The 13,032-nt window shown below is 31.6% G+C and overlaps 1 protein-coding gene across 1 annotated transcript; it reads right to left on the reverse strand.

The window, feature by feature from the left end:
- Nucleotides 1-132: 132 nt before the first annotated feature.
- LOC138941158 (organic cation transporter protein) lies at nucleotides 133-10,274 on the reverse strand. Its single transcript, XM_070310556.1, has 3 exons — nucleotides 10,234-10,274; nucleotides 3,971-4,395; nucleotides 133-3,047 (listed from the first exon to the last, which is right to left on the reverse strand). The coding sequence occupies exon 3, from the start codon at nucleotides 2,943-2,945 to the stop codon at nucleotides 1,251-1,253; it is 1,695 nt and encodes a 564-aa protein (XP_070166657.1). The 5' UTR covers nucleotides 2,946-3,047; nucleotides 3,971-4,395; nucleotides 10,234-10,274; the 3' UTR covers nucleotides 133-1,250.
- Nucleotides 10,275-13,032: the final 2,758 nt, after the last annotated feature.

Here is a 13,032-nt window from a genome sequence, read left to right on the forward strand (position 1 = left end):
ACGCACGCATACTTTAAACTATTGATTCAATGGCGGCAAAAAAAGTATGGCAAAATTAAAAAAAAATCATAGTAACTAGACCTAGTGTAGGCCAAGAGATAGCGCAGTCAGTACGTCCAGAAAAAGATCAGTCCCCGAACTTTTTAAATGCACTGTATATATAATATATATATATATATATATTATAATAATATTAATTATAAATTATAATTGATAATCATATGTCTCTCGCAATTTTTTATAACGATTTAGATTGTTTGGCAAAATTTAACAAAATTTTCCAGAGATAAGATCTCTGCCATCGTTAATTTAACGGTAAAAAAATCCAAAGGTAACCGACGCGACCATTTTTCAAATTTTATGATTGGAAAAGTGTTAAACTAGGTGACAAAGTTTTTCCATTAGCTAGGGAGAAAAGCGAATTGGTGGTTTTACCGCCAGAGAATCTCTTACATCTTTTCGGAACATCTTTTCGAAATTGCCATTGAGATCATATGTGCGCTTTAAAGCGTCCCATACGTTTTTCGCTTTATCTCGTGGGACCTTTAAACTTCTCTTGGTCAGTTTATCTCGTTGAAAGTAACGAGATAAGTCAGATGTAAACGAATTTATTCCCTCGTTGATTCTGTCGGATTATTCATAGGGATTTTATGGCGATGGATTTTACGCTAGCGGGAAAACAGTGCCGCTTAAACTTTTAATCACTTCTCCTCGGATATTTCTCATCCATGAAATTGAAATTTTTGTAATTAATGATTATTAAACGCTTATGTGTATAAAAATATGTGATGTATAGTGCTATTATATCCAATAAACAAAATACATGACTTTACAAAATCGAAAATGCTCTCATGCGTATTCTTTATCTATAATAATATTGTCTTTTTCTGATGATATAAAATTTGTATTATTATTATTATTATAAAATCTTAAAATATTTTGATACTTTTTGTAAAAATAGAGCATAAAATATTATCCATATTATGTCAATATAATATCACATATGCAATTCCAAAACTTCCATAACTTTTTATATCTAATGTATAATATATAAATTATTTCAAAATAATTTCATTCCATTGATAAGTTGTGCGTATTAGAGCTGGACTAAATTCAAAAATAAGCATCCCCAATATCAGCTTAGTAACTTCATGTTGCGTGGGCAGGATAGTGTACGTCTCTTTTCTCCGCGATATAGTCATAAGTACTGGTCAAAGGCACTTTGTGAATTTTTTATACGGCAATACGTTTTATATATCTTTCAACCTCTCCTTCTCATCTCTCTCGTGTGTCTCCTCCATTACGATGTCATGGTTGTTCGAGGTAGCTTTCGCTCCACCGCCCATGCAGGTAGTGAAGCAGGTATCGCCCTTGCCGAAGTTCTCGCCGTCCTCCATAGTCTCCGGCATCGGCTGATTCAGCGTTTCCGGCAGATAGAGCGCCAGGTAACCCGCAGTCAAAACAACCAGTCCGAAGAGCGCGGTTGGCATCCGCGGGTCTAGCGAGTCCAGCAAAAAGATCATCGGCGTGAGCGTGCTGCTGAGACGCGCGCACATGGAGCCGATACCGACCGCGGTGTTTCTCACCACTGTGGGAAATAGTTCGGCCGTGTAATTATACACGACGGCAAACGAGCCGGCCACGCAAGACTTGCCCACCAACACTATCGTAATTCTGATGATATTCGCCAAATCACCGACCACGCCAGTAATACCGGCGGCGAAGATGCAGCATACGCCGCCGATCATCATGAACGAGCTGACCAGACATCTCCTGCCGGTGCGGTCCAGGGTAAATATTATGAAGATGGACGCCGGTGCCTCCATCGCAGCGTTGAGAAACAGCGTGAGGAATGGATTGGTGATTAGATTACCCGTGTTGAGGGTCAATCCATAATAGGCGATCGAGTTGGCGAACCAATTAAAACATATATTGAGAGTTTTTTTACGGAGATTCGGCGTCTTGAAAAGATCCAATGCACCATACGATCTTTCCTCCTTGATCTCGTGTTGCGTCTTTGCTTTGCTAATAAGCTTGGCCGCGTCCACTTGTACGTTGCTGCCATTTATTTTTAAACCCCTCTGCACAATGATGATCGCTTCGGCGACGCGACCCTGCGCCCACAGCCATCTAGGTGACTCGTCCATCAACCACCAATGGCCGAGCAAAAACACACTGTGCATGCCGAATATGATCTGCAGCCACATACGATCCTGAATTATAGCGCCCCACATAGCTACTACCATAAAGCCTATAGCGAAAGTCAATTGCATCAATATACCGCACACTGTTCTCTTGGACGGACCTACCAATTCCATTGTCAATACAAACGCGGTGATGTAAGCGCCAGCGGAACCAAAGATGCCATATAAAAAGCGAATCATTAGGAAGATATAGTAATTATTCACAAGAGCCACTGACACCCCAAACACCAGCTGCAACACTGTAGATACGTAAAATATAATTTTCCTGCCGTACTTATCTGCCATGGTACCCAGAGTGGCCGCGCCAATAAACACGCCAAACATATAGGAGGATTGCGCCAGGGCGCCCATCCAACGTCGCGAGCACACAAAGTTCCATTCTATGGCACGCGATGACTGGATGTACGTCGTGTCATAGGTCCACGAGTCACATTCTCGGGTGACATTATCGCGATCCAGATAGTGACAGCTGTCGAGGGGACGCGGAAGATGCTCCGAAACGACCGAGGTATTCCAGTCGAGAAAGGTCAAGTTATACGTCTCGGTTACGGAAGATGACAAGTTCACTTCTGGGATGTTGCAACGATATGGCGGCACCGCCGCGACCATCAGTAGACTCAGCATGTGCAGGCCGGCTGTAAACGCGGCAAGCATGTGAAGAGAGTACTGTTGCAATTGGTATTTGCCGAATTCACCAAGGTGGGTCATGAGTTCCTCGAGATCTCTGTCTACGCTTGCCATCTCGGCTGTTTGTCAGAATCGGGTAATTTATCCGGCTATCTTGTTGTATCACAACGCGTTTAAATCACTGATTGCCCTTGAGTTACGTATCGCGCGTTCATGCTGAAAAAAATACTTGCATTAATGCAGATACTATTTTCAATTTATTTGAATTAAAAATAAAGCGCAGATTGTCGTGGTTTAAAGCGGAATATCTCGCGTTATAAAGTTATAATAAGTTTCTTAAACAAGTTAAAATGTGATAACTTTTTGCATGCATTTATATATTGCGCAAATTAAGAAATAAAGAAATAATGATTTTTTTATATCTAAATCAAATATAAACACAATTATTAATATTATAAATTGTATAGAAATTATAAATATATTTTTTAACAACAATTATTATCAAATTGCTTACAATTAAGACGCTGATAATTTTTTTAAATTAAAACTGTGTTATTTGCGGTAAAGAGAGACAGAAAGAGAGAGAAGAATAATCGAATAGATTTTTACGTTATATAAAAGTAAAATATTTTATTTAAAAAATTTTATTAGTAGTTATTATACTTATATATTTTTTGTTCAAAGCGATTTAGCTTGCCTATTTTTTATATCTATGCAACAATCATTTCAATCGTAATCAAATTGCAAATTATATTTGACCTTTCTGTTTATATACACATTTTACATTAAAATATTAATGCGTAATACTTTTACCATACTCGACTGAATTGTTTAATCTGTTAAAAACTTGCATTTATATCTCAAAAACTGTTTCCTCGTGCAATAGAAATGCAATTCTCAATAATTAAAAAAAAAGAATATATCTTTATGTATACATTATTAATACATTTATAAAAATAAAAATGGTAGTCATACATATAATAATTTATTAAAAACACATAAAAAATTCTAATAATTTATTCCACTAATTTATAATCTATTGTTACTGAAAATCACGTTTACCACAGTTTTCTACGATTTACAAATTTGATTAAGCTTTAGACGATGCAAAGCAAAATGTCAACGTAAAAGAACGATACCTCGATTTTGGGCGTAATTGTGCAGTGTACACTGAGTAACGTGCACTTGATCACAATGGGATATTACAACAAATAACGAGGGGATGGCTTGATGATGAATCCACCAATGTATCGGTCTTGATCGCGAACGTAGGTGAGCGGCTGCACGAATACTGCTAATACCACTATTGAACTGGAGAACGACAATCTCTCTCGGCAATGTGATGGTAAGAGATTGGACAATTTCTCATAGACGACGGAGTGTGTGTAGTACTTAACGAAATTTGCGGCCGCCCTTACGATACTGTCACTTGCGTCGTTATTCACAAGCGAATGGTTGTTTCGCGTTGGTTGCTTGGATCGGTAAGTTCCACTCTACGACGGCAAAGAAATTCCGCGCAAGAAGATTGCGCATTATCAGTTATCACGACCATGAGAGTGGTAGTCTGTAAAATAATAAAAATGAGATTTGTACGTGTGACCTCGTGGTCATGGTGATTTGTTTATAGTCCCGATTATTAGTAGTAGTTTAGTTTCAGTAAAATATATTGAGATAATGCAATCTTTTAGGAGTAAAAGGATTATAGAAAGAAAAACATTAGGCGACATGTTGCTCCGATATTGTAATGGTTTGTTGAATCGTTAGTTGTATAAGTTAAACATACATAAATGATATTTCTTAATAATTATATTGCTTTTTCTAATTATCAAGTATTAAACAAACTTCAAATTGTAACTATGTTTTACAAAACTGTATCGGGATATGTAATTTAAAATTTAATTTACATATGTTTTAAATAAAAAGTAATATATGTTTAACATATATGTAATATAATATAAAAATATTGATATTCATATACAATATATATAATTGCAATTATTTACAAAATATTATTATCTAATCAATACCGGTTACGAAAATATTTCACAATTATTGTATCATCTTTAAATTTAATTTCGGATCATATCTTTTTAATATATAATAATTCAAATAGATAATTTGAAAAAATTAAAAAATACTTTTTAATGGTAAATCTAATTCCTTATCTTTCACGTGTTACTATTATGGATTAATTATAAAGACGGTAATACAGTTTTGAGATGTTATGGGTCATGATAGTGATTATTTTTAATACGTAAATATATAATGACACAAGTGCATGATCATCAGACTATAAAAGTATGACGTATTTCCCCGAGATTTTTTTTTTATCTATCAGCACTGCTGACATTTCACTTCGATAAACATTCGCTTTTTATGTCAAGATTGCAACAAGATGTAGTAGCTGTGGTATCGAAATTTATAGGATAAAGAAGAGAGAAAGGAATAAATTTTTTGCGATATTACGAAATTATTTTGCCGTTTAGAGAGAAGGTCATGCGTTGAATACTGAATGCAGAGTTAAATATTAATTTACGGGAATAAATTGAGATTATTGCGAAAACACGATAGAGTGAAAATACGTAATCATGACTGAAATTATTTCACTAGAAAATTCGATAAATATGAAGGACATTATTCAAAAATTATTTCTCATGATATAACAATACCCATACAGCACAGAACATTGCAATTACATTGCAGCAATGTTACAATCTTGCAAGTTGCAATGAAATATCGTTGAGACATTATTGGAATATGGAATTGTAATATTTTATGACAATGTTACAGCAACATTTCAAAAACATTACAAAAGACAGTTTTTGATAATCGCTACTTCGTTCGTTTACCACTATGCGGCGCGCGTTGCGTTATCTATTCCGTATTTAAGTTTTAATCACGATGATTATGTAAAGCTTACAAAAAGCGATTAGTAATATTAAAGGTATAATAACTATTTTTATCAGATTAATTTGTCTGATACAATCCCAACACAGGAAATTTAGATATTGAATTGAGTGTTCAGAAATCGGACACATAATTATCCGAAAAAAGTTAAAATTATTCGTTTATTGTCTACTTAAGATATGGAGTTTAATATTTATATAAATAAAATTTTAATTTTTATGAATTAAATTATTTAATCATTATCAATTTCTTAAACTTGTAAATAATTTATAAAATAGCGATGTTAATTAGATAACAGAAAATTGTTTAATAGTTCCCATTTTTATATAAAAGCAAAAATTTAATAATAATTTTTTAATATGCAAAATGCTTCAAATTTAATTTAGATAAACTTGGAGAATATATAAAGACATCCAAGAGAGACGAGAAAAAACTCGTTGTAATTGCGTAAATTCACAATCTTTTTTCTCATCTCTCTTGGATGTTTTTATATATTCTCAAAGTTTACGTATTAAATTTGAAACGTTTTGCATATTTGTAGCAATGTACTTAAATATTACAAATACATCGTAACATTACTGTAGTCTTACATTGAAATATTTCTGAGGGCGGACATTTCAACGTTGCGACAGGCTTGCAGTAACATTGCAGAAACATTTCGCAACTTATATGCAATATTACGATGTTTCAATGTAAGATCTATGCAACGTTTTTGCAATCTTTCGGTGCTGTATGGGTACTGATATATATTATAAAAAAGATTTTATGACGCTAATTAAGCTCGCTTAATTGGAACCAGATCTTGACAATTAATTGTCTTGGATCTATACATATGAAAAGTTACAAGATGTTGTCATTTATGAGTTGTCTAAAGAATGCTTCAATTTGATTTTGGTGATATTAAAAATATACTTGTAATATGTTGTATTTATATCATTGTCATTACATCACGTGTTCTCATGACAGCAAATGTTGCGACGCTGATAAATATATGCGACAACTGTATACACTGTTTATGATATATGATTACGAAAATTTGATTATGAAAATTGATTATGAAAATTTAATTGCATTGCACATTATTATAAATCCATCATATATTATAAACCAGACTTCCTGTTCAGGTAATCGCACACTATATTTGCGCGCGTCTTGAAAAACATCTCATTTACGTAACCGAATATGCGTCTCATTGTTTTACTTGAAAAAGATAATTTTTTTAGGAAGATGTTTAAACACTGATTTTAATAACAGGTCACCTTGACACATAGTATTTCTTCCATACTTTCAGACACATGACGTATATTTTTGCATTTATTCCTTTGTATTTTAAAGTAACCGAACAATTTTAATTATTATCACTTTGCGAACAAATCGACCAATATATATATGATCCCTAAGAAGCTACGCTAAAACTAATAGCTAATATCAATTAGTTCGAGCGTAAGTGGAAATGACATACAACAATCTCCGCGAGAAATGATCCATTGGTCTAAAATGATTTATCATTTGATTATGTGTGCCAATGGCTATTAGATGATGATCACATACATACATATGTGTGATCTCTATCGTTACTCATTGATTTCAAGTGGTATGTTTGCCATGGTAATTGATGCTCAGTGCAAGCTTGACACTCTTTTGAATTTCGTACGTCGGCATTTGACGCGTCGGCTCTACTTTAATTAAACGTATGCTTTGTAAGAGTTGTGTCCTTGATTACTATAATGAGGTGATAATCGTCAATGATAATTGTCGCCGGGCACATGACAATGCGCTCCGATCGGTATCGATAATCGCGAGAACTTATATTTCGATTTGTTCGCGAGTTGCTTAATATTGTATATTATGTCGTCGGTATGTTTAATGTGAAATACGAAATAATCGGAAATATATAATCGAGAACGCGCTTAATTTTGCGATTGATTGTTGACTACCAGGTTTATACGAATTTTTCCTGTGTGCAAACATTCCTATCGATTTATCAATAATTCATGGTAAATATAAGGTAGGTTAATGCTTTGGTGAATTGTTGCGAATATATTTGCCTTTTTTTTTTTAGATGTATATATTTACGGTATTTCTTATGTTAGACATTATCGTTGTGATAATCGTTGATAAAAAAAAAGTTATTGCGCTGATGAGTGAATCATTTTTGTCGATCATCGAGAACAAAATTTCAAGATGATTTATGCTTATGACACGACGATAAATACATTTGTGTGTATCATCGATCATACTTTCGATCATACAATATCAATCGAATAATGTATTACCTTGTCACTTCCGTCCAGCAAAATCAAATTTAAGCTAAGTTCATACTAACTTATTATTGAGTATTAAGTATTAAATGACTTCATAGGAATAGCGTGTGACAAATTCTGTCAATATCTTTTAGCTCAGTTTAAACGAGTTTAAACGAATTAAAAACTTTAAATATTAATGGGAGATTAGTATTGAATATTATATTTGTTAGGAATGCCAAATGCAACTGTCATTTAATATTGATTATGTAAACGTATGAGAAAATATGTGAAAAATTGTCATAAACTTACATAAAATTATATAATATATTTCGTTAATAAATAAATATAAATATATGTACCATATACAGGGTGTCCCATTTTAATCTCCTCAGGCAAATATCTCTAAAACCAAGCCCGAAAGAGAAAAATGTTTCAGACAAAAGTTGTTTGGTTTCGAGGGGGCCATAAGATGGTGACAATTATTTGACCTTAGAAAATCATTTGAAGGTCATGTGAATGCCAACTTTAAAATCTTAAATAGAAACCCCAATTTTTTATTTAGTATTCTTATAGCTGACATCGAGAGCTTTCCAAAACACTATAATAAAGTATTTTTTTATTAAGTACTTTTTGAGTTATTTTATATTTTAATCTGACATATTTTGATATAAAAAATTAAATATCTCGTAAAATATTTAGTTTTCGATAATCTTACCGTAATACTTTTATGTACAGAATAATGAGACAAATCAATTAGTGCAAAAAAAAAAAAAAGAAACAAATAATTGTTTAAAAAAAGACATTGTAAATAATTTTCTTAAAAACAATTATTTTTTATATTAATTGATTTGTCACATTATTCTGTACATAAAAGTATTACGGTAAAATTATTGAAAACTAAATATTTTACAAGATATTTAATTTTTTATATCAAAATATGTCAAATTAAAATACAAAATAACTCAAAAAGTACTTAATGAAAAAATATTTTATTATAGTGTTTTGGAACTCAACACAAGCTATAAGAATATGCAATAAAAAATTGGGGGTTCCATTTAAGAAATTAAAGGTGTCCTTGACTTGACCTCTACGATGTCATCCAAGGTCAAACCAATGACACCATCTTATGTTCCCCTCAAAACTATACAATTTTTGTTGAAAACGTTTTTCTCTAAAATGCTTAGTTTTTGAAAGGAAATGGATGTACGGGTGGTCTGGGACACCCTGTATATATATATATATATATATATATATATATATATGTATATATACAGGGTGTCTGGCGAAGATTGTGCGAACGCACGTCGGTGAGCCGCCCGCCTGATAGTGTGCGCCGCCGTGGTGACGGGGCGCTCACACCCACTACTAGATGCGTGGCTAAAGGTCGATGCTGATTGGCAAACTTTACTCAATAATAACTCCTTTATTAAGCGTTACAGAAAAAAATGTTACAGGACTTTTCTGTTCAGTTTACTGTGCTCTACCCGCTCACGAGTGTTGGCACAATCTTTACCGGACATTCTGTATATTGATGAGTTATTGCGAGTTGCTATATACATATATCTGTAACGTCAAATGCGATTACATTGTTGTTTCCTTGTTATATCAAATGTGGTATAAATCAACGAAATACATGTTGATCGGAGCGTTTTATTTTGATAAGGCTTTATTAGGCGGCGTCATGCGATTACGCTCTGAAGGTGACTTGTTGGGTATCCACTTTTTGGCGCCAGCTAAAGTGCATTTGAAATAAAGCGTGATTGCAATTACGAAAATAAAAATTTATTTTACGATGTGTATTCAATGGAACGCGTGACATTATAATTCAAGAATATTAAAAATGACAAAAAAAGCCAAGCACGGTATTAAGGACGCATTAATTTATTATAAAAAGATTACAATAGCATGTCTAACCCGCGGACGTTTCGGCCCTTCTTTTGGCCATCCTCAGCGCATCGAATAATAAAATTATAACTAAAATAAATATAAAAGGGTTGTAAGAGATTAGAAACGCATAGCTACAAAGATGAAAGCAGTGGTTAGTGTGATCTTCTCAGGTCATCCGCAAATGACAAGACCATTCTCCCAAGTATCCATGTCAAAGAATCCTCGATTCTTGAATAATTACGTTCATAAATTAAGCACATGGCACTACATTGATGTTAATTGTGTCTGTAAAAGGAGCAGCGGTCTGTGTCGAAAAATGACGAGAGCGAAGATCAATGTTGTATAACAATTGTAAGACTTACAAGATAACGCACGAGTCGACAGTAGATTCACATTAGAACTTGACACACTGATTAACGGTGAAGCAATGAGACAATTATCATTAGGCAAAAACAGCGAGAAGATAAAACAAGTGCTGTCAGCCCCGACAATTGTCAAAACAGTAAAAATAAGATAATAAATAAAAACACGAAATAAAAACGTTGTCGGTAAAATTAAAATGTGTCAATAACAGAAAATTAAAATAATAAAAATAAAATAAGATCATATAAAATAATAAAAAAACCAAACAAATATACGTAGCTAAAATAAAATTAAAATAAAAGATTGTCGAACAGTAATTAAAATTAATAAATAAATAGATAACAGTGAATAGAAATGTCAACGGTAAAGTTAAAAACGTCAGTACAGAAAATTAAAGTAATAAATCTAAAACAATTAGAACATAAATATAAAAAAATTGATAACAAATAGTCGTCGTTGAAGATAAAAGGGATTGTCGGTACGATAAAAAAATAAAGAATAAATAAAGAAGCAATAATGTAAAATAAAACCTGTCGCTATACAAGGTGTAACAGAGCGCCCGTATCAGGCGTTTTTTTTTTTAAACGGCTTGTTGTAGCAAGTCGGGGGAAAAATTTTTATAATAAAAGTTACAGTAAAGAATCAAATAATTTATTAATATATATATATATTAATAAATTTGTAACAAATCTGTACAGAGTCAAATAAATCAAGAAGGTTTCGTAAATATTCTTTAGATTTTTCCACTATCCAAATAATAAATTTTGTTTCGATAATGATCCCAATAAATCATCTGACTGCATCCGTTATGAAAAAAAGGAGTAAATGATTATTGTAACACGTATAAGATGTACGTTTTTTTGATAGTACATATTTCTTAGTATAAAAAATAATTATTTTTGAGAAAATTATTTACAATGTATCTTTTTAAACAATTATTTGTTTTTTTGTTTGCACTCATTGATTTGTCTCATTATTCTGTACATAAAAGTATTACGGTAAGATTATTGAGAACTAAATATTTTACAAGATATTAAATTTTTTATATCAAAAAGTTCTTAATGAAAAAATGCTTTATTATAGTGTTTTGGAAAGCTCTCGAGGTAAGCTATAAGAATATGAAATAAAAAATAGGAGGTTCCATTTAAGAAATTAAAGGTGTCCTTGACTTGACCTTAACGATGCCATCCAAGGTCAAATCAATGACACCATCTTATGTTCCCCTCAAAACCATACAATTTTTGTTCAAAACGTTTTTCTCTAAAATGCTTAGTTTTTGAAAGAAAAGGAGTGTACGGGTGGTCTAGGACCTAGGACACCCCGTATATACATATACAGAGTGTCCGATAAAGATTATATCAACGTTCATGAGCAGGTAGAACACAATAAACTGAACAGAAAAGTTCTATATTATTTTTTTATATAACACTTAATAAAGAAGATATATTATTGAGTAAATTCTGATCAATCAGCACCGACTTTTAGCAGACGCACGTCGGTGAGTCGCCCGCCTGATAGTATGCGTCGCCGTAATGACGGAGCGTTCACGCACACTACCAGGCGTGAGGCTAAAGCTCGGAGCTGATTGGCAGACTTTATTTAATAATAACTTCTTTATTAAACGTTATAGAAAAGAATGTTACAGGATTTTTCTGTATAGTTTACCGTGCTCTACCTGCTCACAAGCGTTGGCACAATCTTTACCGGACACCTTGTATATATATATGTATGTATGCATGTATGTATGTATGTATTATAATATACGTTCACTCTTTTTTTCACATCGAATGCAGTCAAATTAACTGATTTATATTAAGACCATTATCGAAAAAAATTTATTATTTGGATAGTGGAAAAAAACCTAAAGAATATTTATGAAATTTTTTTTGATTTATTTAGCTCTGTACAGATTTGCTACAAATTTATTATTGTTAATAATACCATTGTATATTTGTATTTATTTAAAGATGTTAATATATACTACAAAAAAAAATGATATCCCTTAAAACTTACCTTTTTAAAAAAAAGGCGCCAAGTACATGCGCCACTTGTGAAAAACAGTATTTATATATATTTATAAAATAGTGTTATTTTAAATTATTGAAAATAAAATATTATAAAAATATTTTAACTCCAAAAAATGGTACAAATATATCCTACAAAAATAATGATATCAATAACTTGCGCCAACTGAAAATAAAAATTAAACAAATATTTTAACCGAAAACAGTTGTACAAAATAGCTGTTTAAATTTCTTACAAAATAATAATATTAAAAACTTGCGCTAAGCAAATAAAAATTTATGCTATACATATATATAAAATTTATTTATTTCCAATATGAAAAGAAAAAATATATCCAAAAATACAAAACACAGAAAACAAAATAAAAAATTGATAGAAAAATTAAAACTTAGAAATTAATATAGAAAATTGAAGACCTATACAAAAATTAAAAATTAATACAAATAAAAAAAATAGAAAAAATTTTAATTAAAAAAACTTGGCGCTACTAAACTAAACAATATGCTAAAATTAATATTCTTTAATACATTTACATTGTAGTTATTGATGTAACATGTAACTAAATTAAATATATTTCTATAAAATAGAATTTAGATCTAAATTAAATTTATTATCTGTTGGTTTTAATATATACTTTGAAAGTGTTAGCAGCACCAAGTTTTTTTAATAAAAATTTTTTCTGTTTTTTTTTGTATTAATTTTTAATTTTTGTATAGATTTTTAATTTTTTATATTAATTTCTGTTTTAATTTTTCTATCAATTTTTTATTTTG

This window comes from Polyergus mexicanus, unplaced genomic scaffold (genome assembly GCF_030449975.1).
Source record: "Polyergus mexicanus isolate NDT 795.1 unplaced genomic scaffold, iyPolMexi1.0 SCAF_18, whole genome shotgun sequence".
NCBI lineage: Eukaryota > Metazoa > Arthropoda > Insecta > Hymenoptera > Formicidae > Polyergus > Polyergus mexicanus.

What these genes read in the sequence shown, in the direction of transcription:
- LOC138941158 (XM_070310556.1), bottom strand. Translation starts at nt 2,945, where the DNA reads ATGGCAAGCGTAGACAGAGATCTCGAGGAACTCATGACCCACCTTGGT.